Below are 25,834 nucleotides of genomic sequence, written 5' to 3' on the forward strand. Positions count from 1 at the left end.
AGCAAATCAATTCTCTCTTTCTGATTTCAGGATTCTCTTTTTATCTTCAGCTTTTGAAAGTGTGATTTTGTGTCTTGGTGTGGATCTCTGAATTCATCTTACTTGAAGTTTTTTGAGTTTCTTGGCTGTTTCTATTCATATCTCTAATCAAATTATTTCTTTAAATATTCAGCCATTATTTCTTTAAATATTCTCTCTGCCCTGTTCTCTCTCTTCTCTTTCTGGGACTCCCACCATAGGTATTTTGGTCCTCTTAATGGTGGTCCACAGGTGCCTTAGGCTCTGTTCACTTTTCTTAAATCTTTTTTCTTTCTGTTCTTCAAGCTTGTTAATTTCCATCATCCTGTCTTCAAATTTGCTGATTCATTCTCCTGCACATTCAAGTCTGCCTTTGGATCCCTCTAGTGAATTTTTCATTTCAGTTTTTGTACTTTTCAGTTCCAGAATGTCTTTTTGGTTTCTTTTTGGGTTTTCTCTTTATCACTATTTCCATTTTGTTCACACATTGTTTTCTTGACCTTCTCCTCATCTTCCTTTAGTTCTTTTAGCATCTGTAAGATGACTGTTTTAAAGTCTTTGTCTAGTAGATCTGCCATCAGGTCTTTTTCAGGAACAGTTTCTGTTGATTTTTTTTTTCCTTTCAATAGGCCATACTTTTTTGTTTCTTTGTATGCTTTGTGATTTTTTTTGTTGAAAACTGGATGCTTGAATCTAATAATGTGGTATCTGGAAATCAGGTTCTCCTTTTTCCCCAGGTTTGCTGGGTTTTTGGTTATTGTTTTTGCTTATTATTGTTCTTGTTTTTTTGATTGTTGTAGGCTGTCTCTGTGCCACATATTTACCTGAGGTATAAACTTACTGTCTTCTTGGGTCTTTTCAGAGCCTGTGCCTTTCCCTGGGCCTGTGTGGTCACTTTGTAGTTTTCTCCTGATATGCATTTGCTTTTCAATGTCCTAGGCTTTAATGTCTGGCTCCCAAAAGGGGAAAAAGAGAAAAATGAAGAGCACTGATCCTTTAAATCTCCTGGAAATAACTTTGACGGGAGGGGGAAGGCGTGAACAATGATGGTTAAGGTACAACAGCAGTAGCCACTGTCCTCTTTGCACCTTTGTGATCAGAAGCAGCATTCCATGATCAAAGCACAGATCCTCAATATTTGGAGAACAGGGTCCTTTTTGCCCACTCTGGCTCCTGTAAGCTGTGTGAAAGCTGCCCCAGGGACATGTGCACAGCTACCTGCCACTAGGGCTGGGAGTTGGGGGGTGGGTAGCAACTATTTTGCTAAGAGCTACAGTTTACCATGCAAGTCTTCCCCTGGAAGTTGCAAACCTTTAATAGATTCCAAAGTTCCAAAATGGTTACATTAGAAAGATTCTGCCAGTTCAGTTGTAGTGTACGTGAGGAGACAGATTCCCAGTGCTTCCTAGTTGGCTGTCTTCCCAGAATCCTCTCCTCTGATTTGTTACTTACCTAAAACATTTATTTTTATAAGTAAAAAAATAACTTTAAAAAATAATGATTTAAAACCTTTTTAATACTGCAGTGGGCTAGTGGTGGGGGTGGGAGATAATCTTGTTATGTTCCAATCCAGAAATTTCTAAACTTACAATATTGGCATACATTAATCAAACTAATCTTATATGGTAGACATTTTTAAGAATACAAATTTGTTAGGGAAGTTAGAATAGAACCATCAATCTGTGTGGTATGTTTTCTTATAAAGGCCAAACTCTCTTTTTGTTTCACAGACAATTGTGGCTATTAACAAAGACCCAGAAGCTCCAATTTTTCAAGTGGCAGATTATGGAATAGTTGCAGATTTATTTAAGGTAAGTTGGCCTTGAGAGTGATGGCTGTTATCTAGGTTGTCATCCAACAACCTCCAGGAGTTGGTCAGGGAGGAAGCTATTATAGGAAAACATTGTGTGTTTGTATATCTGTGTCTGTCTTTGTATGTATATATTAATATATGCAGTTTTGAACTACTTAAAGTGAAGAGTTGTTCTGCTTAATATATGATGTTTATATAGAGCATTATAACTTTCCCTTTAAGAAGTCCATATTGTCTTTCAAATATCCACATGGCTCTTGGCATCTCATATGCCAAGTTAGTATACAGTGTGAAATGACTCAAGTAATTATAACCTAGAACCATATTTGGCAGGTACCTTAAAGAAATTCACATCATAACCCCTCATTCAGAGATTTACTAGTGATGCTATAGCTTTTCATGGGATGAGTGGGCACTCAAGTCCACTTTATCTACTCAGCAAGTATGCTCTGCTTGCTGTGTTTGAGAGTCACAGGCCTTCCTAACAGTGACAGCTGTAGAGAAGGACACTTATTTCCCACTCCTCGCACTCTTCATTTTTTTGAGTGTTCCTTCTACCCTGCTACCACCCCTGTATTTGCCCTCTCTGTGAGAGAATTAGTTTAGTGATATTGTTGAGCACCTGATATTCATTTGGCCACATTTAAAGGTCATAGCTTATGCATAGCCTGGCCTCTTTTTGTCCCTCAGGGCCTGTCTACTGGCTTCCAGGTCACCTTGTGCAGAAATCACTCATGCGGGAATTGAGGCTCTGAAAGTAGCATCCAACCCTGGGTTTACTGGAGTGAGGAACCCCTCACATAGAAGTATAATGAGCTACTGTGGGCCTTAATGGAGAGGCTGCAACCTGAGAACAGAGCCAGGGGTGGTCTCCCCAGCAAGAGGATTGGCCCATTACCATGGCTTCTCCAGCACTGTTTATGATCCAGATGAACTAATGAGTACACTTTGAGAGCACATCTGTATTTTGAAGTGTGTGTTCATGCTCAGTGAAAGATGGGCCCTTCAAATGCTCAGAATTATTCAGTAATGGTCCAGACTTCATGGAGAGACTATAATTGGGGCTACTGTCCTGGGTCAGCATAGGGCAGCTTTCCCCATGGAACCTCCCCCCTCCCAAAAGAGCCTGTATATTGCATGGGAAAAATACACCCCCTCTTCTGTGATCCTGGGGTTCTGTATCTGAAATTTAGGGTTTAGGTAGGTTAGCTGCTCCTGTGACCTGGCCCAACTATGTAAGAACAAACAGTAGTGGCAGTCATTTGACCGAGATATCCCAGTGGGAGGAAAAGTTAGTATGAAAAAGATAAATGTTTTTGTATTTCTGTATAATAATACCTTTGTTCAAGTAGAAAGCATTTAGTTCCAGTGAGATACAGATAAAGGGATAAAGACCTTTTAATTTAAAAATGAAAGCAAACACTTTCTGAACCTTAACCATGTATCATGTTGATATGTTTGCAGACAGGCATCTACTGTAGTTACCTTTTATTTTTCCTCGAGAATATTTGAGTAAATCTATAAGTAATTTTGTTTATTTTAAGTTATGTTATTCTGTCTGCTTGTGTACTGTGTATTGCTACTTACATGCGGGGCTTACTGGATAAAAGAATGAAGTGTTACACAGTCAGAAATTTGTGATGTTCATACTGTGCGGGACACCATTGCATCTATCATTGCTACAAAGATGCTCCTGCCTCAAGGCAGGATATCATTGCTATCTTTGTAGCAATGATAGATGCAGTGGTGTCCCACACATTGTGCATTAACATGAGAGAGTGTATGTATCTATATTGTATATGTGTGTGTGTGTGTGTTTGTGCGCATGCACATGATCAAAGAGATACCTCATTCAGAGTCCTAGGACAGTAAAAGTGGAAAGGGACCTCAAAGATCATCCAGTCAGCTGATTTCCAACCTGAGATTCTCAAGCTATTTTTGGTGTTTTAAGAAGCGCACTTTTAAAAATTTTTTGAAAAATTTTTTTATTGAGATAACATAGTTTTATAACATTATATAAGTTTCAGTAATTATATAAGTTTATATAAGTTTCATATTTCTACTTCTGTATACCCTACAGCATGCTGACTACCAAAAATTTAGTTTCCACCTATCACCATACCGTTGATCCCCTTTACTCATTGCACCCTCCCCCAAGCCCTTCCCCTCTGGTAACCACTATTCTGTTCTCTGATTCTATGTGTTTGTTTTTATTTGGTGTGTTCATTTACTTTGTTTTGGTTGGGGGGGGTATATTCCACATGAGTGAAATTGTCTTTCTCCTTCTGATTTATTTCCTTAGCATAATACCGTCAAGGTCCATCCATGTTGTCATAAATGGCAAGATTTCATCTTTTTTATGGATGAATAGTATCCCATTGTATATATATACACCACATCTTCTTTATCCATTCACTGTTTGATGGCCACTTAGGTTGTTTCCCTATCTTGGCTGTTGTAAATATACTGCAGTGAACTCAGGAGTCCCCATATATCTTTTCTTTTTTTAAAATTTTTAAAAACTTTTTGTTTTATATTGGAGTATAGCCGATTAACAATGTTGTGATAGTTTCAGGTGCACAGCAAAGCAACTCAGCCATACATATACATGTATCCATTCTCCCCCAAAGTTCCCTCCCATCGAGGCTGCCACATAACATTGAGCAGAGTTCCCTGTGCAATGCAGTAGGTCCTTGTATATGGGTCATTTTAAATACTGGTATATCTTTTCAAGTTAGTGTTTTTGTATTCTTCGGATAAATACCCAGGAGTGGGATAGCTGGTTCATGTGGTAGTTCTATTCTTAATTTTGGGGGGAATCTCCATGCTTTTTTCCATAGTGGCTGCACCAATTTACATTCCCACCAGCAGTGCAGGAGGGTGCCCTTTTCTCCACTTCCTCACCAACACTTGTTATTTCTTGCCTTTTTGATAATAGTCATTCTAACAGAAATGAGGTTTTGATTTGCAAGTCCCTAATAATTAGTGATGTTGAACATCTTTTCATGTGCCTGTTGGCCATCCATATGTCTTCCTTGGAAAAATGTCTATTCAGCTCCTCTGCCCATTCTTTAATGAGGGTGTTTGTTTTGTTGTTGTTGAGGTGTATGAGCGCTTTACATATTTTGGATATTAACCCCTTATTGGATATATGATTTGCAGATATCTTCTCTTGTTTCATAGGTTGTCTTTCCATTTTATCAATGATTTCCTTTGTCATGCAGAAGCTTTTTAGTTTGCCATTTGTTTATTTTTTGCCTTGCCTGAAGAGACATATCTGGAAAGATGTTGCTAAGACTAATATCAAAGAGCATACTGCCTACGTTTTCTTCTAGGAGTACTACTACGGTTTCAGGTCTTACATTCAAGTCTTTGATCCATTTTGAATTGATTTTTGTGTGGGGCATGGTCTATTTTCATTTTTTTGCCTGTGGCTGTCCAGTTTTCCCAGCACCATTTATTGAAGAGACTATTCTTTCTCTATTGTATGTTCTTTGTTCCTTCATTATAAATTAATTTTTTATATATGTGTGGGTTTATTTCTGGGCTCTCTATTCTCTTCCACTGATCTGTGTATCTGTTTTTGTGCCAATACCATGCTGTTTTGATTACTATGGCTTTGTTATATAGTTTGAAATCAGAACATGGGACACCTCCAGCTTTGTTCTTTTTCCTCAGGATTGCTTTTGTTTTGGGGGGGCTTTTATGTTCCATGTAAACTTTAGATTTTTTTGTTCTATTTCTGTGAAAAATGTCCTTGGGATTTTGATAGGGATTGCATTGAATCTGTAGATTGCTTTGGGCAGTATCAACATTTTAACAGTGTTAATTCTTCCAGTCTCTGAGCATGGAATATCTTTTCATTTATTTATGTGTTCTTCAGTTTCTTTCAACAATGTCTTACAGTTTTCATTGTACAGGTATTTCACTTCCTTGGTTAAATATATTACTGGGTATTTTATACTTTTTGTTGTGATTGTAAACAGGATTGTTGTCTTAATTTCTCTCTGCTAGTTCATTGGCAGTATGTAGAAACGCAGCAGATTTTTGTGTGTTGATTTTGTACCCTGAAGCTTTGCTGTATTCATTTATTCTAATAGTTTTTTGGTGGAATCTTTAGGGTTTTCTATATATCAAATTATGTCATCCACAAATAGTGACATTTTTACTTCTTCCTTTCCAATTTGGATGCCTTTTATTTCTTTTTCTTGCCTAAATGCTCTGGCTAGGACTTCCAGTACTATGTTGAATAAGAGTGGTGAGAGTGGGCATCCTTGTCTTGTTCCTGATTTTAGAGGGATAACTTGGTTTTTCACCACTGAGTGTGATGTTAGTGGGTTTTATACATATGACCTTTATTATGTTGAAGTACATTCTTTCTGCACCCACTTTATTGAGAGATTTTACCATAAATGGATGTTGAATCTTGTCAAGTGCTTTTTCTGCATCTGTTAAGATGATCATATGGTTTTTGTCCTTCATTTTGTTAATGTTGTGTGTCATGTTAATTGATTTGCAGATATTGAACCATCCTTGCATTCCTGGAATAAATCTCACTTGATCATGGTGTGTTATCCTTCTAATGTATTGTTGTATTTGGTTTGCTAATACTTTGTTGAGGATTTTTTCATCTATATTCATCAGAGAGATTGGTCTGTAATTTTCTTTTTTTGTGTTTTCTGTGTCTGGGTTTGGTATCAGGATGAAGCTGGCCTCATAAAATGAGTTAGGAAACGTTCCCTCTTCAGTTTTTTGGAATAGTTTGAGGAGGGTGGGTATTAAATCTTCTTTGAATATTTAGTAGAATTCACCTGTGAGGCCATCTGGTTCTGAACTTTTGTTTTCTGGGGAGCTTTTTATTACTGTTTCAGTCTCTGTACTAGTGACTGGTCTATTCACATTCTCTATTTTTCATGATTTAGTCTTGAAAAGTAGTATGATTCTAAGAATTTGTCCATTTCTTCTAGGCTGTCCAGTTTGTTAGCATATGTTCATAATATTCTCTTATAATCCTTTGTATTTCTGTGGTACCCATTGTTATTTCTCCTCTTTTGTTGATTTTATTTATCAGAGCCTTCTTTTTTTCTTGGTGAGTCTAGCTAATAGTTTGTCAATTTTGTTTATCTTTTCAAAGAATCAGCTCTTAGTTTCACTGATCTTCTCTATCATATTTTAGTCTCTATTTCATTTATTTCTGCTTTGATCTTTATTATTTCCTTCCTTCTACTGACTTTGGGCTTTGTTTGTTCTTTTTCTGGTTCCTTTAGGTGTGAGGGTAGATTGTTTATTTGAGATTTTTCTTGTTTCTTGAAGTAGGCCTGTGTTGCTATAAGCTTCCCTCTCAGTACTGCTTTTGCTCCATCCCATAGATTTGGGTATGTCATATTTTCATTTTCTTTTGTGTTCAGGTAATTTTTTATTTCTCCTTTGATTTCCTCATTGGCCCAACAGTTGTTCAGTAGCATGTTGTTCATTCTCCACATTTTTATGATTTTTTTCTATCTTTCTTCTTGTAGTTGATTTCTAGATTCATACCATTATGATCAGAAAAGATGCTTGATATGATTTCAGTCTTCTTAAATGTATTGAGAGTTGTTTTGTGTTCCAACATATGGTCTATCCTTGAGAAAACTCCATGTGCACTTGAGAAGAATGTGTATTCTGCTGCATTTGGATGGCCTGTTCTGTACAAATCTATCAAATCAGATCTGACGTTTCACTTAAGGCTGCTCTTTCCTTATTGACTTTCTATCTGAATTATCTATTGGTTGATGTAAGTAGGATCTCCTACTATTACTGTGTTGCTGTCAATTTCTCCCTGTAGGTCTGTTAATAGTTGTTTTATATATTTTGGTGCTCCTCTGTTAGGTGCATATATGTTAATAAGTTGTGTCTTCTTACGAGCTGTCCCCTTTTTCATTATACATTGTCCAATTTGTCTCTTGCTAATTTTTTTGTCTTGAAGTCTTTTTGTCTGATATGAGTGTAGCTACACTTTCTTTTGGCTGCCATTTGCTTGGAGTATCATCTTCCATCCCTTAAGAAGTCCACATTTGACTATAGGGAGACTATTTGGAGTAAGACATAATTTTTATTTGCCTTTAGCTAGAATTACGGTAGTGTCTATCTCATGCGGCTCAGAAGTTCTGAAGTACAGTTATATATGCCTTTGATTAATACAAAGTGAGAAAATCAGTCCTTAAAAATGCAGTTTGGGGAAAAACTAGTAAAGAAGATACTAAAAATTCTGCTTGAGTTGCAGCCTCCCATTTATTATTATATGAGTAACATGCAGGGTGTGTTCTTCTTAAGTTGTCTGTGTCCCAGAGAGATGTGATTTGGAGAATCTGCTCAGCAAGTTATTGGCACAACTAAGCCAGGCTCCTGATTCTGTTCGTTTCTCATCACTCTGCCTTTCCAGCTTATCAGGTACCACAGCTGGGTGGTTCACCGCTACTCCTGTACCTTAGATAAGTTGCAGTAAATAGAACCACATCTTTGACAGACTAGCAGCCAAGGCAGAACTAGATAGAAATCAAATTGTTTTCTCAGTTGAAATCAGAATGATTCCAGATGAATATTATAGTAATTCTGACAGAGGAAGAGACAGGGTGGCTCAGTGAATATACTTCTCACTGGAGCCACCCTCTCTTTAAAAATCAAATATTTAAATGTATAACAACTTGAAAAATACAAGTATGCAAATGATGAATGAAAATTATCTATTTGGGATTATGATCTTAAAATAACATCATAAGTCAAATAATAGCTGTATAAAAAGGGCTTTTTTAGATCAAATTTTTGTTTAAAAATTAAAAATTTCAAACTGTATCACACATAACAAGTGTATATAGCTATTAGACTAATAATTCTCTAAAGGATACTGTGTCCACCAAATTTCATCATGTCTGGAGTAAAAATGTATGTGCATAACATTTTATTTTCTTATATTCATCCTTTCACTTTACCCTTCAACAATCATATGAGTTAGGACAAGTTTTTTTTTTTTCTTCATATGACAGAAATAACATGGTATGGTAATTATGAGCTTTGTTTCATATTCTGTCTTGGGCACATACTAATTAAATTATCTTAGCCAAGTTATTTAATCTCTCTGAATATAAGCTTTCTCATAGATAATATAAATATTATACTACCTTGTAATGAGAATTAAATGAGATTATACTGCACCTAGTATAGTCTATGTTAAATATTAGCCTACCTGTTTGTATTTCCTACCATACATTTACATAGTAGGTGCTTAATAAATGGAATATCATAATCAGAGTTAGAGTGATAGGGCAGAGGGCACCACCTGACTGGTAGTTTGGGGTCTTTGTTTTTTTCTTAATATAATAGCTTTACTGAGATGTAATTCATATACTGTAAAATTTACACTTTTAAAATGTACAGTTCAGTGGGTTTTTTTTTTTTAGTATATTCACAGAGTTATGCAGCCATCACTACTGTCTAATTCCGGAACATCTTCATCACACTGAGTGGAAACTCCATACCCATTAGCAGCCACTCCCTATTCACATTCTCCCCAGCCCCTGGCAACAGCTAATCTACTTTGTGTCTCTGTAGATTTGCCAGTCTTGGATATAGAATCATGTAATATGGTCTTTTGTGGCTGGATTCTTAGCATAATGTTTTAAAGGTTCACCATGTTCTAGCATGTATCAGCACTTTATTCCTTTTTATTGCCAAGTAATAGCCATCATATGGATATGCCACAATCTGTTTATCCATTCATCAGTTGATAGACTTTTGAGTTGTTTCCATGTTTTGTCTGTTGTAAATAATGCTGCCATGAGCATTCATGTATGAGTTTTTGTGCACTGATTCATCTTGTTTGGATATATATCTAGGAATGGAATTGCTGGTTTACTTTATAACTCTATGTTTAACATTTTGAAGAACTGTCAGACTGTTTTACAAAGTGGCTGCCTCATTTTACATTCCTACCAAATAATATACAAGGGCCCCAGTTTCTCCATACACTGGCTGACACTTGTTATTGTCTTTTATTATAGCCATCCTAATAATGGTTGTGAAGTGGTATCTCATTGTGGTTTTGATTTGCATTTTTCTGATGACCAGTGATATTGAGCATTTTTCATGTGTGCTTTTTGGCCATTTGTATATCTTCTTTAGAGAAATGTTTATCCAAGTCCTTTGTCCATTTTTTAATTGAATTGTTTGTCTTTTTGTTGTTGAGTTGTAACATTTCTTCATATATTCTGGATGTTAAACCCTTGTCAGACATATGATTTCTAAATATTTTCTCCCATTTTGTAGGTTGTCTTTTCACTTTCTTGATAATGTCCTTTGATGACAAAAGGTTTTAATTTTGATAAAGGCCAGTTCATTTTTTTTTTTCTTTTGTTGCTTATGTTTTGGATGTCATATCTAAGAATCTGTTGTCATGATCCAAGAGTCTTATGGTTTTCGCTCTTATAATTAGGTTGTGGATCCATGTTGAATTAATTTTTGTATATGGTGTGAGGGGAAGGTCCAATCCAACATCATTCTTTTGTATGTGTGGATATCCAGTTGTCCATCTCCGTTGGAGAGACTATTGTGTTCCCATTGATTAGACTTGGCGTATCTCCTGTCTTTTTAAACCTTTTTCACCTCTTCCCAGCATAGTCATTCACTGGAGTCATTCTAATCCCTTTACTGTCTCTGGAACCTGCAATGTTTATCTGTTTGCCTCCTTATTTTTTTGCTCAGTATATTTTTCTTCTCCATGGTAATGTCCTGATTTTTCTTAGTCTGCACCAGTCTCAACTTTCCTCAGGACTCCTGAATTTGGAGCTTTTAGTGCCGTTCTTCTCATCCTCTTACATTACAGTGGAAGATGAGCACATTTCTAATTGGGTTGTTCATAGGCCTCTGGCTCTTCTCTCCAAATAGTGAGTGGAACTCCTCATGGCCAGGAATCAGGCCTGAACTTCTTTATCTCCCATAGTGCTTATCCTGAGGAAATACTAGGTAAATGAGTGAAATATAGTTGTGCTGTGACTTATATCAGTAGATTATCGTATTTTAAACATAAATTCACTCTCATTTGGTCTTACTGAATAGGGAACTGCCTCTGCAGTATCTAAAATAGAATAAAAATAAGAATCCAGATCTTTCAGTGTGCTAAGACCATCAGATACTCAGTAAACTGAGTTGACATGTTCTTTTTCCTAACTAAGGCATTGTGTGGTATGCTTGGAAAGTCTGAGGTTGATCTAATAAAAAGGATGGAGAGGATGGAGAGAGAAAGACCCTTCGACTCTTTTTTGGGGACCGTGGCAGGGGGACATTCTGTAAGGTTTTTAAAAACTGTGTTCTAAACCAAATTAATGTTTTATTTAAAAGAAGTTGGGCTCTAGCCTATTTTTCATGAAACACGTAGGTCCCACATGAAGCTCATTTAGCATGTCATCTGTATGACTGGCATAAGCTCATGGTCTCTCCACCGAGAAAAGCTGGGAGAAGTGGTGCCAGCACTTAATGCTGCCCCTGAGCTAATGCCTCCTGGCTCCATGGTAAACATGGGCCTTTTAATAGTCTGGAGACAAAGTGACATTCGGAAGGAACAACATGTCAACAATTTCCTTAATAAATTTTGTACGAACACATTATTTCCACCTAATGGAAATGTAGCTCTCTTAAATAATTGAGAGGCTATATTCATCAGTGGCGAGTTCAGCTGGGATCTTTGTGAGCTAGGGCAGTCGACAGCCCCTTGGAAGACTGAGTAATTGATATTTTACATGAGTGGCTCAGCTAGTTTTCAGGTGGGCTCTGTGTGACATTCCCCTGCAGTCCCCACATGTAGCCCTCCTCTGTTGTCCAGGCTGTTACAAAGCAGCTCCACGCCAAAAGCTCCAGTTGCAGCCACTAAACTGCCAAGACCAAGGGTTAGTAATTAATCCTTTTTAAGGTGGGAGCCAACTCGGTCAGTTTCCCTCACTGTGGTTTCTTACTGTGTCTGCTGACCAGCCACTGCATCAGCACAAGGCCTTGATTTTAATAAAGAGTGATGATGGGTAATGTTCAGCATGCAGCTCATTTTTATGTGCCAGAAGATAGTAACATATGCTGAGGAACAACAGCCACAGTGTTTGTTAAATGAATGATGAATGAATGAATGAACAATGAGAAAACAAGTACTAGAGGAGGTTGACAGGAGTCATGACTAAGCAAGAGACTCTGGTGTGGACTTTGAAGGAAGGGCAGGAATGCAGTGAGGGAAGGAAGAATGTTAGAAAACACGAAGGTAAAAAATATACACTATTTGGTCTGTGTCTTTATTCCTGTCTTACCCCTAGGTTCTTCATGACATTTTTTTTTCTTAAATTCCATATATATGTGTTAGCATACAGTATTTGTCTTTCTCTTTCTGACTTACTTCACTCTGTATGACAGACTCTAGGTCTATCCACCTCATTACAGACCTACTGGAGAACGGACTTGAGGATATGGGGAGGGGGAAGGGTGAGCTGTGACAGGGCGAGAGAGAGGCATGGATGTACACTAACAAACGTAAGGTAGATAGCTAGTGGGAAGCAGCCGCATAGCACTGGGAGATCAACTTGCTTTGTGACCGCCTGGGGGGGTGGGATAGGGAGGGTGGGAGGGAGGGAGACACAAGAGGGAGGAGATATGGGAACATATGTATATGTATAACTGATTCACTTTGTTATAAAGCAGAGACTAACACACCATTGTAAAGCAATTATACCCCAATATAGATGTTAAAAAATATATATATATATACACTATTCTCAGCACAGAGAAAAGTTGGACTTCCTATTTTCTGTGGTGCCTTTCTGAGGTTTGGGGTTGTGTCAGAAAGGCTCCTAGGCCATGAGTGGGCTTTGGCCCTACCAGCCATGTGTCCCAGGTGACCTTTCCTCCCAAGGTTTATAGTTTCCCCATGGATGGGAAGAGAGACTGGGTGAACTGGAAGTTTCTGGGTGGGGGAGAGAAGGGGACACTTTGTACCTCTGTAGTGATTCACATTGTTTCTTTTGGCCTCTTTTTACTTCTTAAGGAGCTGTGACCATATCACAATGAAGACTCAAGTTGCTAATAACTTTTTTTTTTTAATTTGCAGGTTGTTCCTGAAATGACAGAACTATTGAAGAAAAAATGAGCCATGACCATGTCTTAAGAAGGAAAATTGTATCAAAGTATATTCAGCTGAAATAGAAATTCATGGCTAACGTAACAATCATTGGAAAGCGTGGAGAGCTACATTTTGTAATTTGAGGAAAAATTCTAACAGGCGCCAGAATGCTTTTTTATGGGGTTATTATTATGTTTCTTTTTAATTATTTGTGGTTCCACACAGTTATTTTTTGAAATTTTCTAGTTCTGTAATAAAATATATAATAAAGCCTTTTCACAGCTTTAAAACTATTACCAGAAATATGCCTATCTTTGTAAAGGAAGAGAGAAAATTGAAAAAAAGGAGTGAAAGTTAATTTATTATTTTATCTTTGCCTGTGTTGTTCATGGAAGGCTCTGTGTTTTAGGCAAAATTGTAAACATGAATGTTGCCACCAGCCTAATCAACATAATCTAGTAACAGATAAGGGAACTGGAATGGCAAATTGAGAGTTAAAAAAGCATGGCCACAAAGCATGGATATTATCTTAAATATATTCCAGTCTTCCGAAAATCATAGCTAATGTGACAAAAGCAGACCTGACTTAAACCTGAACCTGCTGAATATATTTAGTTGGCTGAAGTTAATTTAATTTTCCATTTCATTTTAAGGTTTTGTCAGCTGATAGGACTTTGTGTCTATAAAGGAGAGGGAAGTGGAGAAGGAGGGGCTGCTTTGAGACAGTATGGCCTCTTATGCTAACAGATAGTTTGATATTATTGTAAATGTTTAAAGTCCTGCTCAGAGAATGCTCTGGCTTTTCTTTGCCCTCCTGGTGGCTTCCTTTGGGCTGTCTTAGAAAGCAGCCAGGTATGTGAGTTGGCCACATGTGTGGTGAGCACTGGCACTCTCCCTCTGCTGCTCTAGGGCATGGCTGAGGTTGAGAGTGTCGCAAGAGGCCAGAAGCTGGTGTGAATGCAGCCCACAGAACAGAGGGTGGTGAGGCTTTGGCCAAGCCTGCAGGAAGGCGTGGGCAGGTATCTGGGGTCATAGAAAGGCCAGGAGTCAGTAGGCAAGTTGAATGAAGAGAACTGCCACCCTGAAGCCAATCTGCAGAAGGTATAGTAGTTGACAAGGAAAACGGCAGGGAAGAGATGGGAAGTGACTAGTGATACATAAGGGGAGGGAGCAGAGGGGCCAGCCAGTCCCTTTGTGTGGCCAGCCTGGGACTGACTAGTTGAACCCTTTTTGATGTGTCATAATCATTTGCTGTGAAACACTGGCATTTCTGCCTTCTTTTAATGAGATGAGAGGAGCATCAAAGTGATGCTCTGCTAGAACTGTAGAATCCTAGAATGCAGAGCTGAATAATCATCAGGTTCACACCTCTTGGACAGATAGGGATACTGAGGCACAGAGAAGAAGTGAAGGAGGTAAAGTGACTTGTCCAAGGCCACACAGTTTGAATCACCCTTGCAAAAGTAGTTCTCATATCTTTTTGCTGTCTTTGGGGCTCTTCCGAAGAAAGCTAACCTTGCTCATTGCCTTCTCCTTTTACTCCTCATCCCTATTGGACACTGTAACTGGGGGAGAGGAGAGACAGCAAAGGTGATGGCTGCAGAGGTACCCCCAGTATATATAGGGTGTGCTGGCTCACGGAGGACCATCCCAGCTGGTATCTCTGTGTGGCTCCTAGCCGCAGGGTTGAACTGGTTGGTCTTTCTCCCTTTTGGCTCCCTCCTATCGTGACTGCCCTGCCCCAGCTCTAAGCAGCTGTTCACTTAATTTACTGGGTACAACTCATCACCATCATAATAGCATTAAATATGGCGCTTACTATATGTCAGGCACCATTCTAACACTTGAAATATATTAAACCCCTTAAGTCCTCACAATACCCTGTAAGATAGATGCTATTATTATCATCCCTGTTTTACAGATGAGGAAGCTGAGGCACAAAGAGGTTATATAACTTGCCCAAATTCAGACAGCTTATAAATGAGAGCCAGGATTTGAAACCAGGAAGTTTGGCTTCAGAGCAGTGGCTTCACCAGTATGTGATTCTGCTTCACTTCGGCTCAAGGAACAGGGAGTCGCTGCACAGTAACCTCAGGTAAAGGGCACTCAGTGCTTGGTGCTGGGTGGGCAGGGCACATCCTCAGGATCCTAGTTGAGGAGAAGAGTCAGTGTTCTGGGCTTGTCTTTCCAGCAGGAATTCGTTCAACTCAGAAGCCCCTCTAAGTGCCCACTTAAAGTTTACCTTAAAAAGGCAGTTGTGTGAGATGGGGGCAAATTGTTAAAACTACCATATATGCCAGAAGATGCAATTTGACGTGCCCTTCTTTTCCTTATGTTTTGTTGGAAACCAAGCTGTCAGTTCCAAGTGACTGCCCCTGCATCTGGCTTGAGGACCCAGAGCAGTAGCTCTGGAAGCAGTGTGGGGAAAGGTGTTAGGAGTAGCTTTCTATTCTCCCTAGTTTTTTGAGGTCTTTGGTTAAGCTCATACGGCCCCTGGGGATTTGGTTAATTAGGCAGAACCCGGAGTCCCTGAGAGAGCAAAAGTACGCATGTAGAAGGGCAGCCCTGTGAGGGCAGAGCTGAGTAGGTCCTTGGGGCCATTTAGATCAAGCGAACAACTCCTTACTCTATGGACTGAGGCCCAGTGAGGGCCCTGGTCTCAGCTTTCCAGTAGTTGAGAAAGTACAGAACCCAGCTTTGCCCCTGGTCCCACGGTCTCTCAGCAGTACTATGGGGCATATTCCCTGGTTCATCCGCCAGCTGTGCTGTGTGGATGCTGGAGCAAACACCTGGAAGTCTGGCCCAGCCACTGTCCTGAAGCTTGTGGTCCTGACAGGGAGAACAGCTTCCTCCTGGGCTCTGAGAATACAAGCTGTTAGAGGCACAGCCCCGGCCCTCAAGATTTGCAGCTACCAGGGAAGATGAGACCCAAGTGATTAGAAAAGCAGATAGCATGTAGTCAATGCATACAGGGCGAGCTCCCTCAGTGGGCCAGCTGTGGTTATTCCTTGGGCGTGGAGGCATTAATATTAGCATGTGGGGCAGAAGTAGAACAGATAAGGGCTCACGTGGATGCTTGAGGCAGTGACGGGTGGAAACACAGGGCGTCAGGAAAGGGGTTGATGGTGGTAGGTAGTTAAGGCCAGATTGCAGAGGACATTGACTGATAGGCTGAGGAGTTTGTCCTTTTTCCTTATTGGTCAGTGGTTCTCAAACTTTGCCCTCAAGGAATACTGCCATTTCAGGAGCTGGGCTGGGGATGGTACAGTGAAAGGTCTTTTCCTGATTTACAGGAAAAAAATAATAGAATTTCCCAATCTAAGTCTTTCTTGCATACGTTTTTCTAAAACTTTGGTTGCTGCTATGTCGTCTTAATATAAGTAGATTCCAAAGTGAATGAACAGGTAGCAAATAGATATTAACTAAGGAGGTCAGCAGCCACTGACCCTCCACAGCTTTTGTTTAGTGGACATGTGTTGGATCCTTAAAAATGCTCTCTGCTGGTGGTTCTGTTCCTTGTTTGTATGTTAGAATTAAACATGTCAGTATGTCCAGAATGTTCCACAAATAGCTGCATATGACGTCTTGAGGCCCTGCCACCTGAACAGGTCTTAAGAAGCACCCTCCGGGCAACAGGGAGATATTGACATATATAGAGGAAGGCCTGTAACCTGATCTGGAGGAATAACATAACCTAGAGGAATAAAATAACCTGGCAGTGTGTACAGGACAGATGGAGGGAGGAGGAGAAGATGGAAGTGATTAGGAGGCTGTTGCAGGAATCCTCCGGCCTTATGCCCCGGATGGGTTTGGCTGAAAGCTCTTTGGGTACAGAATGGGTCCCCTGAGACTGTGGAAATGGGTCCGGTGCTGTGGGCGAGGCTGGCAGAGACTGGGGCTCTTCCTCCCAGGACAGAGTGGGAGCCATGCTGCCGGCAGAGCCTGGGCGTGTCTGTACTGGGCTGGGGGGCTTTGAATGAAACCTCAGCCATAAGTGCTCTCTGCTGTTTTTCTGAAAGGGATAGTCAGCTTGGTTGCATTTCACACTGTCTCTCACGGGGGTAAGAGGGGTTTTTGTTTTGGTCCACATAAAAGTGTGCTTAAGAGGCTGGGAAACACGGAGAACACTATTGATTGTAACAGATGGATTTGGTTAGCTGTTGCTGAACTAAAGGAGACTTGACTGATAACCTGTAAAAAAAAGCCCATATAGGGTGATATAATGCCACAATTCGTATAGCCCTAGGGTTTTAAAAATATTTTGTGGGAAACCCAAATGAAGAAGAGTTGCTGATAATCCTTGGTTTATAAAAGCACTTTCATGTAATTTACTCCGAGAGGTGGAAAAGGTAGGAAACAGTGAAGAAGTCAGGGTCTCGGGAGAGGTGATTTGCCCAAAGGCATAAAGCAGATGGTAGAGGTAGAACACAAACCAGAATTTCGGCAAATGTTACTTGTTAAGAACCTACTAGGTGCATTGTATATCCTTCTCTAATACTATGATCCCCAAAGGGGGTATCACTAACCCCTACTTTCTGGATGAAGAAATGCACTGAGAGGTAACCGAGCAGAGGCAGTAATTGAGATGTGGAACCTAAGCTGACTTCAGGTTTGGAGAGCTTGGCCTTTGCACCGTGCCAGGCTGCCCCCCAGCATCTTCCAGCTTCTCCAGGACTTATCCTCTGGCTTGCACTGCCTCAAAACAGCAAGCTCGTCATTAGAAGCATGGAAGTGTGATGGAATTAGGAATTTGTTGGGAAGGAAGCTGGCATTTACTTTCTTTGGTGCCCGACTGGTGAGCAGTCAGGCCATGGTGAGGTTTTACTTGTCTGGGCTTCACCTTCTTTGCCTACCACAACTGGTCACGTGGTTAAAGGCAGCTTACTGCTGCCTTTTTGTGTACTCAAGTCCAGCTTGGAGGGCTGTTTCCCTTCCCAGCGTGGGGCCTGCACGGGGAACATTGGGGTGTGGGACCTGGGGACCACAGGAAGGGCTGAGCACTGGCTGGTCACCAGGACCCTTGGATTCTTGTCCTTGTTCTGATATGGTCTCAGAGGTACCCTGGCCACATTCCTTCTCCTTTTAGCCTTCATTTTCCTCATCTGTAAAACGGCAAATTGCACTTGGTAATCTTCCAAGATATCTTCAAGCTTTGACCTGTGTGAATGTGTTGTCAGATATCAAACAGCTTAGGTAAATGGAGACAGTAACCACTTTTGAGAGCTTTTTAGGCCCAAGATGCTGTGCTGAGGGCTTTACAGACATTATATTTCATTTAAGCTTCATAACCCCACAAGGTATAGTAGTATTCTCCATTCTCCAGTTGAGAAAACTGAAGCCTACAGAGCTTAGAACATTTGCCAAAGGATTCATTGCTAGTGAGTGGTGACCTTGGGCCAAAGTTTACTCTCAACCACATGCCATATTCTGAGTCCCTCTTTGGGAACTCAGAGGATGTACCTAATCCAGCCTGACTGGGGCAGGCTGAAGCGGAGGGGAGCAAGATGAGACAGCTGAGCCGAGTTCAGAAGGACCAGTCACAATCAACCCATAAAGAAATGTATCCCAGGCAAAAGGCCCAGCGTGAACAAGGCCCAAGAACGTGACACACTCTGGACCCCAATCCCTCAGTCCCCTTTTAACCTGATTCCTCCATTCTAAAGTGTTCCTTGCTGAGGGAAGTAGGGGGTCTTTGTACTAGAATCTGGATCTAGTCTGCACACTGGCTATCTTTTGTGGCACTTAGCAAACCCAGGTCCAAGAACCCCATGCCTCTTCTTTATGCAGTGGAGGCGGAGGTGAGCCTACCTAGATGTGAGGCTAATTGATGTTGGGGAGGCTCCTAGAGTGCTTGGTGAAAGGTGCCCTGTAAATCTCAGACACTGAAGAATTCTGCCACATTCATCACAGTGTTTAATGTCCTGATTGATCTCCAGGGTAGTCAGTTTCATTTGCTTGTTTCAGGATGAATAGGCAGCCTGCTCCCCTATGCTATATAGCCTGGGGCTCTGCATAAAATTATGCCAGCCCTGTCTCTTTGGTAGCTTGCAATAAATTTAGCAGCAAATGTTCCATCATTTTCTTTGGATAATTAAATTAACTATTCACCAGGAGACAATACTAAACTTTTAAGTGCTGGAGCAAAAAAAAAAAAAAAATTCCAGAGTAGATATGAATTCATCACTCAGTTTATGCCATGGAAATGTATGTTTTTGGCTTGTACTGGAAAAGGGAGAGGAAAGCAGATAAGGTGGCTCCTGTCTGGGGAACAACAGTGCTGTAACTTGGGGTGACTCCAGGGCATTATTTACAGGGGAACCAGTGGGGATACAGTGCCTGAGCTGGCTGTTGGGGCTGGGGGGTGGGGCACACGTCCTCTCAGCACCCATCTACCACCCTCTCCCCACATCAGACTATCAGTGGCAGCAAATGAAATAGCTGAGCATCTCCTGGGCAGCCTTCCCCAGAAGTGCTGAACGTGGGTAGGCAGTGAAACACCCCAGGCATCTATTATTAATAAGGATGGTTTCTGTTTGTGTCTCCCTTGAAACATTCTCAAAGGGCTTTCCCTTCCATTATGTCATTAGCTATCCCAGCAACCCTCACGGGGATGGGGGCGGAGGGGACGAGAGTTATTATTCCTGCTGTACAGGGTGAGGAAGCAGGTCCAAGGATTCGCTTGGAGCCATGTAGCAAACCAGAAACAGAGCTGGGCTGAGAATCCAGGGCTTTGGCACACCCTGTATGCACCACAGCATCTGAGGTGGAGGGTGGAGGTGGAGCGATCCAGACTTCTCTCCTGCCCTGAGATGTCCTTTCAAAACCTGGGCTTAACTCCCAGAGTTGTTGGGTATCCTTGTTAAGCAACTCTGTGCAAGTGTCCTATTGACTTGTTAGTAAGATACTTGGTTTTTAAGAAGGCTTCTTTGGACCTCATCTTATTTGAGGCTCTCCCCAGCTCACAGAGTGTATGGCCCCACCTTTAGTCTCTTTAGAGATGAGAAAATTACACCAGAGAGGAACGTGGAGGCAGCACCAGTCAGGAGCTTGGAGTCAGAAAGGTGTTCCTGAGCTGAGAGTCACTGATGGAATAAACACCCACCACGCCAAAGAGAATTCCTGGCCACCAGCCTCTAATTGTCCAGGGTCTGTGAAAAACCCGAGTCTATGTGACTTGATCTGAAAAACCAAGGTTTGGGCTGGAGGACTTGCCCAGGGCTGACTGGAGAGGGGCCAGTTGTGTCATTCAGGGAAGGTCTTACAGCTCCCCAGTTCTGGGTGGACTTAGAGCCAGGCCTGCAGGTCTCTGGCCAAGCTGCCTTGGGGGCTGGCCACCAGTACTGGTGGCTCTCAGCCTTGCCTTCGCTGCCAGGTTTGGCAGGTCAGGGTGGCACCCTGGCCACAGGATTGGCTCCTCTCCAGCTTCGTGGCAGGGCGGAGCCAAGAGGCTGGCCCTGTAGGAGGAGCCACAGGGCTCTGCAGAGAGGGTGGGTGGGTCCCTCCAGCCTGAGGGGCCACGTAGGCTGATTTCTCTCTCTGGCTCTCCTGACAACACCTGGTTTAATTCCCCACAGTTCGTTTCACCATATCCAGCATGGCATCTAACCTAGACAGACCTGGGTTTGAATCCTGCCAGTAGTTTAGCTGTATGCCCTTGGGCAAGTCATTTAATTAATCATTCTGTGTCTGTTTTCTCCTCTGTAAAGCAGGGAAAACAGCACCCAGTTTGCAAGGCCGTGATCAAGAGGGAATGCTGCAAAGAGCACCCATCACAACAGGAAATGAATAAATGGGAGCCATTACTGTTATCACCCTCTTGTTGGCTTATAGGAGACAGCAGCTGTTACCAGACCCTCCTGTCTCCTGGAAGATTACCAGAGTGGGCTCTCAATGGGTTGACGAGCAAGGGGAGCTGTTTCCCAGAGCTGCAAACCTCCCAGGGAGTGCTCAGGCTCCATCTCCACCGGTCCCCAGCTGCCCGCCAGCCATAACTCTGGGCTGTGGCACCCGGGGGAACCGTGAAAGCCAAAGCTTTTACTCTCCACCTCCTGCACTTCAGGCTGTGAGAGACTGCCCTGCGCCTGTCCTCAGGTGAGTGGCTTCCTCTGTCTGTGTGCACCCTCTAACTCGGTGACTGTAGACTCTGTTCTCAGAGAGGTGGGACCACCTCTTGGCATCTCTGCCCCCAGTCTTCATCTGCTTGTGCGGCAGTTCTAACACTGCTACTGCCTGTTCAAGCAGGAAGGCAACAGTGAGTGCTCAGGCAGAATTTCACCTCACAGCAATTTGTAAATACCCTAAGAAACCAGCTTTTAAAAGTGGAGGTCTTCTAGGTGGGGAAACTGAGGCAGAGAGCAGGGGCCACTTGCCTAGCATCTTACCCCATTGCTTTCCTCCCTGTCCTGTGGTTTTCTCTGCAGTGGAAGGCCACAGCAGAGGCGGTGCCAGCTAGGAGCTGGGTATCAGCTCTGGCACAGGACAGGCTCATTTACCTGTTTGGGTAGCCAGCACTAGCCCATGAGCTGGGGTGACGGGAAGTCAGCAAAGAAGGCATCACAGCTTAGCAAGCTGGGCCTGGCCGAGGAGGGTAGCTGTTTCTAGTCCGGCAGATGCAGACCGCTAATAACAGACCCTGCTGACTCCTGCCCTAGAGATTGTAAATCAGGTAATGCCCTCCAGCCCATCATGTGACAAAACCTAAGAGTGATCACTTTACTTCCAAAGGCTCTAAAACTTGGGAGTCCTAGCACCTAGCACACTGCCAGGCAGATTTGGGCTCCAGTTTCAGTGCCTCTCTTATTAGTGTTTGACCTCAGAGAAGTTTCTTAAACCTCTCAGCCTTGGGTGCTACACCTGTAGAATGGGCCGTGTTACCACCTCACAGGGTCATCAGAAGGCTACAGGAGCCCACGTGTGTAGAGGCCTTACAGAGTGCTCAGTAATGGAAGCTGTAACTGGAATGCCTCAGATTACACCCCAAAACGGCTTGGTTGGACACTGCCCCCTTTAATATCTTTTTTGACAAGTGCTGATCTCCCCACAAATCATGAGGGTGTTCTTTGTCTGCATGTGGTAATTTCCCTCCTTTTCTCTAATTCAGCCGTCTTTCCTGAGTGACTCTGTGCCCAAGCCTGTGGCCTTACGCAGGGCTCTAGGGTTTTAATGGGACTCGGGCCTGATCCCTGATCTTGAGGACCAAGGGGACACAAGCAGGGATGCAGATGCTGACCAATCCAGGGGATCACTGACTGCACTGTCAGGGTGAGTCCAAGGGGCCACAGGAGCTGGGAGGACACCCTGACCTACTAGTGAGACACTTGAGTAGTGAGAACAACCTGCACACACAGGGAGAGGAGAAAGAGCAGGTTGGGAGGGGTGGCCAGGGGGCAGGCAAGTGAGCTCATTTAGGAGTTGTGACCCCACCAAGAAACTCAGTTGAGGCAATGGGAGCCCTTGAAATGAAAAAAATTCCCTTCCCTTTTTCTTCTGGACATATAAAATGAAACATAGTGGTCATAAAATCCCTTGGAGGCTTTTCAGCAAGGGAGACAGTGACCAGGCTCAGCAGCCCGGGTGGGGACACACTGATTGGAGGGGGGTGGAGCCAGAGCTGGGCCTGGGCCTTAGCAAGGCTGTAATGATGGCGTCTGGGGCAGGTGACTTGGAGCGCAGAATGGCCAGCGTTCCTTGACTGCTTGTGGGGGATGAGAAGGGAGCCAACATTCATTCACGTTCATGGCTGGGTGGATGGTGGTGCCCTGGCTGGGAACCCGGAAGGAGGCGCAGGCTGTGGGCAAGATATCACGCTCAGCCTTGGACCAGGTAAGTTCAAGATCCCTGAGGGATGGAGCCCTGGGTCAGTGAGCTGCGTCTGGGAGTTGTCAGCAAGGAACACAGTATTCTGAGCTCCATTTTGGTGGGGAGATGAGGGAAGGGAAGGTACTAGTTGACAGGCAGGCAGTGTGAGCGCTTCCCTCCCGGGGTCCAGGGCTCCTTCCACTCTATAAAGGCCTCGGGCACACCAGAGAGGGGTTGGGGCTCCCTGGGTTGGTTTTCAAGGCCAACTCGAACCCAAACAAGCTACTCTGGGGTCCTCACTTGGACTAGCAACCAAAGGAACACCTCTGCCAACTGGAAGTCTCAGTGCAGGTGGTTTTTATTATTAAAGCCAAGATTGGAAAATGGCTGTCCCCCCACCCCCCTAACCCTCCCACCCACCTTCAGATCCATCCCTTTATGTCCTGTGAAGGTGAAAACTAGATTTGTCTTGAAAAGACTCAGAAATGCTCATGCCTAAATGAGAGAATGAGGACAAATGAAATAGGCTCAGATGGTGGTCTGTGTGTGATTGTGTTGACTCCACCCAGGATTCCTGGAAAAGACGGCTTGGGGGTGGGGCTGGATAGCCCCTGCTCACAGTGCTGTTCCCGGGGGTCCGGGGTGGGCATCAGGAACAAAGGCAACGGAAGAGGCTGAGCTGGCCCCCGCACTCTGCCCTGCTGAAGCTGGGCCACAGGCTGGTTTTTGTAAAAGTGGTTTAAAAAAACCCCAGCCACGAGCACCACCCTCCCCTGAGCAGGGTGAGAGGAGGCGCCAGCTCTGGGCTTTGAGGTCTGAGGCGTGTGGCCTCCTGGCCTGGCGTCACCTCCCTGGAGGCAGGCAGCACCCTGAGGGAGGCCAGGAGGGCTCCTGGGCCCCTTGTGTGGCCCCGGTAGCCTCCAGGGCCCTGGGAGAGCGTGAGATGGCTGGCTGCCCTGCTCCCTCCCAGCCTGCCCGGAGGCTCTAGGCTTCAGGGACCCTGTGCAACTTTTGCTCTTTGGATTCCAAAGATCTGAACTTCTCCTCCAGCACAGGTGCAGCAGGCTGGAAATGGATGACAGGCTTGATCTGAAAGACAGTGAAGCCCTCCTGGTTCTTCTGGTTGAACAGACTTACCCTGTGCTCCAGCTCGGGGCTGGTTTGGGCCAAGCCCGCTGTGCTGGGCCGGGCAAGGGAGGCTGGGTCCAAGGCCCTCTGGGATGGGCAGGGGTCCTCTGACAGGGAGGACAACAGGTCCTGGACTGTGGCCTCTGCCGTCTCCTGCTGAGGTGGTGGCGGCAGTGGCAGAGGGGAGGGGCTAGGCTCAGAGGACGGCTCCTCGCGGGCAGTGCTGCAGTCCGTGGAGGAGCCCAGCGTCTGGCTGCTGTCACTCTGTGCCTGGGTGACGGAGCCGCGAGTGGAGCGGGAGGCGCTCTCAGAGGTGGCGCTGGCGCAGGTACCATTGCTGCCAAGCTTCAGGGGCACATCGACAGAAAAGAGGTCAGAGGAGATGGGCTGGTGGATGTCTATGGCCGCCGTGGTGACCACGCACACAGCTGGCTCTGGGACACCGCTGTCTGCAAGGAAGGAGGGGATGCGGGTCACACTCCGCCCTTGCCACACCTCTGCATGCCCTGATGGGGGCGGGTCTAGGAATGGGGCTGGACGGTGGGCAGTGAGTGTGAACGGGCTTTGCTGGGAGAAGTCTTGGTAGGCGGTCCAGTTCTCCAATATTCATTGACCACCCTGAGGGAGGATTATGCCTCCCCATCTTGCTGAACTCAAGTGCGGACACGTGACGTGACTTGGCCAATCATCTGTAAGAACTGACCCGTGGCATTTCCCAGAGAAGCTATGTAAACCAGACGTGCTTTGCTCTGGCAGTCAACACTGTTCTGGAAGGGATGACAGGTGTTCTGCCTGCTGGGTGCTAGAGTAAAGATGACAGCCTGGGCACAGAGCCCCTGGCCAGTGTGCCATGGGCCTTTGTTGATTTATTTAAACCACACAGATGTGGGGTTATTGCCACTGTGGCATAACCTAGCCCATCCTAACTCAGAAAGCATGGTGTGCCACGACAAGGAATTTGAATTTCATGGTCAGAGGGGGTCAAAGTTTTAAATGGGTCCAGTGTGATAGTGACATGACCAGAGCTGTGCCTTCAGAAGACTGATTAATCTCTATATGATGCATTGTAGGGGGAGGGTGGAGGACACCTCAAAATGTCTTTTCTCTAAGTGAGAAGTATCAAGGGGCTGAATCATAGTGGATGTAGTGTGGTCAAGGTTTCTCTCTAAAGTGGTGGGGAGAGTGTACTAGGAGACAGAAGAGGGAGTCTAGCCTTAAAACGGAGTTTACCAGGATTTAAGGGCTGTGAAACCCAGACTACAAGATTCAAGACATTGGCTAAGGAGAAACAAGACGTTGAAGGACTGAGTATTATTTTTAAACTCAACCTTTCCCATAAGTGAAAACCACTAGGTCCCCCTAAGACTTTCTGAAGTGCAAGAATGAAACAAATCAAGCAAGGACATGCCCAATGCCTGTTGCTTCTCGAGCCCAATTACACTGCTATCTCACCCCCATCATGCTCATCCTGAAAGGTTCTCAGGTTGGGAGGCGCTGAGGTCACTTAGACATCTAGATTCCAGCCCCCTTCCATTCCAGGGTCCCCCACGCAGCTCTCTTTGGCGATCCCAGAACATTCCCACCCCAGCACCCACAGCTCTAGCACTAGAGTTTGCTGGGAGCCTTGAACCCTGCCTGCAGTTATGGTTCACAGGTGCTGGGAGATGGACAGCCAGGTCGAGTTGTCCCTAGCCTGGATGTTAGGGGTTGCCAGGGTCACCTCTGGCGCAGGGCCACACAGAAGTTCTGGTACATGCAGAACAGCCGCCAACACAGACTTACCACTGCTGGGCCCATTGTAGTACTGGCTGATGTAGCTGTTCATGTCATCTTTCACTGCAGCTTCTATGGAGGTGGGGAAGAGAAGGGTGAGTGTGATGGTAAGCCAGAGAGTCCAAGAGGCAGGGGCTGTGGCCAGTTCACGCTCCTCCCCCAGTATTCCTGCCCCT

The 25,834-nt window shown here is 43.8% G+C and overlaps 2 protein-coding genes across 2 annotated transcripts in view; one reads left to right on the forward strand and one right to left on the reverse strand.

Moving 5' to 3' along the window:
* The window catches only part of ETFA (electron transfer flavoprotein subunit alpha), an 85,529-nt gene extending 72,277 nt beyond the window's left edge, over window positions 1-13,252 (forward strand). The window contains exons 11-12 of the mRNA XM_082647312.1: window positions 1,749-1,829; window positions 12,948-13,252. Coding sequence (XP_082503438.1) covers window positions 1,749-1,829; window positions 12,948-12,986 — 120 coding nt within the window. The 3' untranslated portion in view covers window positions 12,987-13,252. The remainder of the gene's footprint in view (window positions 1-1,748; window positions 1,830-12,947) is intronic.
* Window positions 13,253-23,166: 9,914 nt separating this feature from the next.
* The window catches only part of TMEM266 (transmembrane protein 266), a 144,412-nt gene continuing 141,744 nt past the window's right edge, over window positions 23,167-25,834 (reverse strand). Inside the window, exons 10-11 of the mRNA XM_082647313.1 lie at window positions 25,668-25,730; window positions 23,167-24,334 (exon numbers count right to left, since the gene is read on the reverse strand). Of these exons, the coding sequence (XP_082503439.1) occupies window positions 23,742-24,334; window positions 25,668-25,730 (656 nt within the window). The 3' untranslated portion in view covers window positions 23,167-23,741. The remainder of the gene's footprint in view (window positions 24,335-25,667; window positions 25,731-25,834) is intronic.

Source organism: Grampus griseus (assembly GCF_964374135.1).
Source record: "Grampus griseus genome assembly, chromosome: 2".
In the NCBI taxonomy this organism is placed as follows: Eukaryota; Metazoa; Chordata; class Mammalia; order Artiodactyla; family Delphinidae; genus Grampus; species Grampus griseus.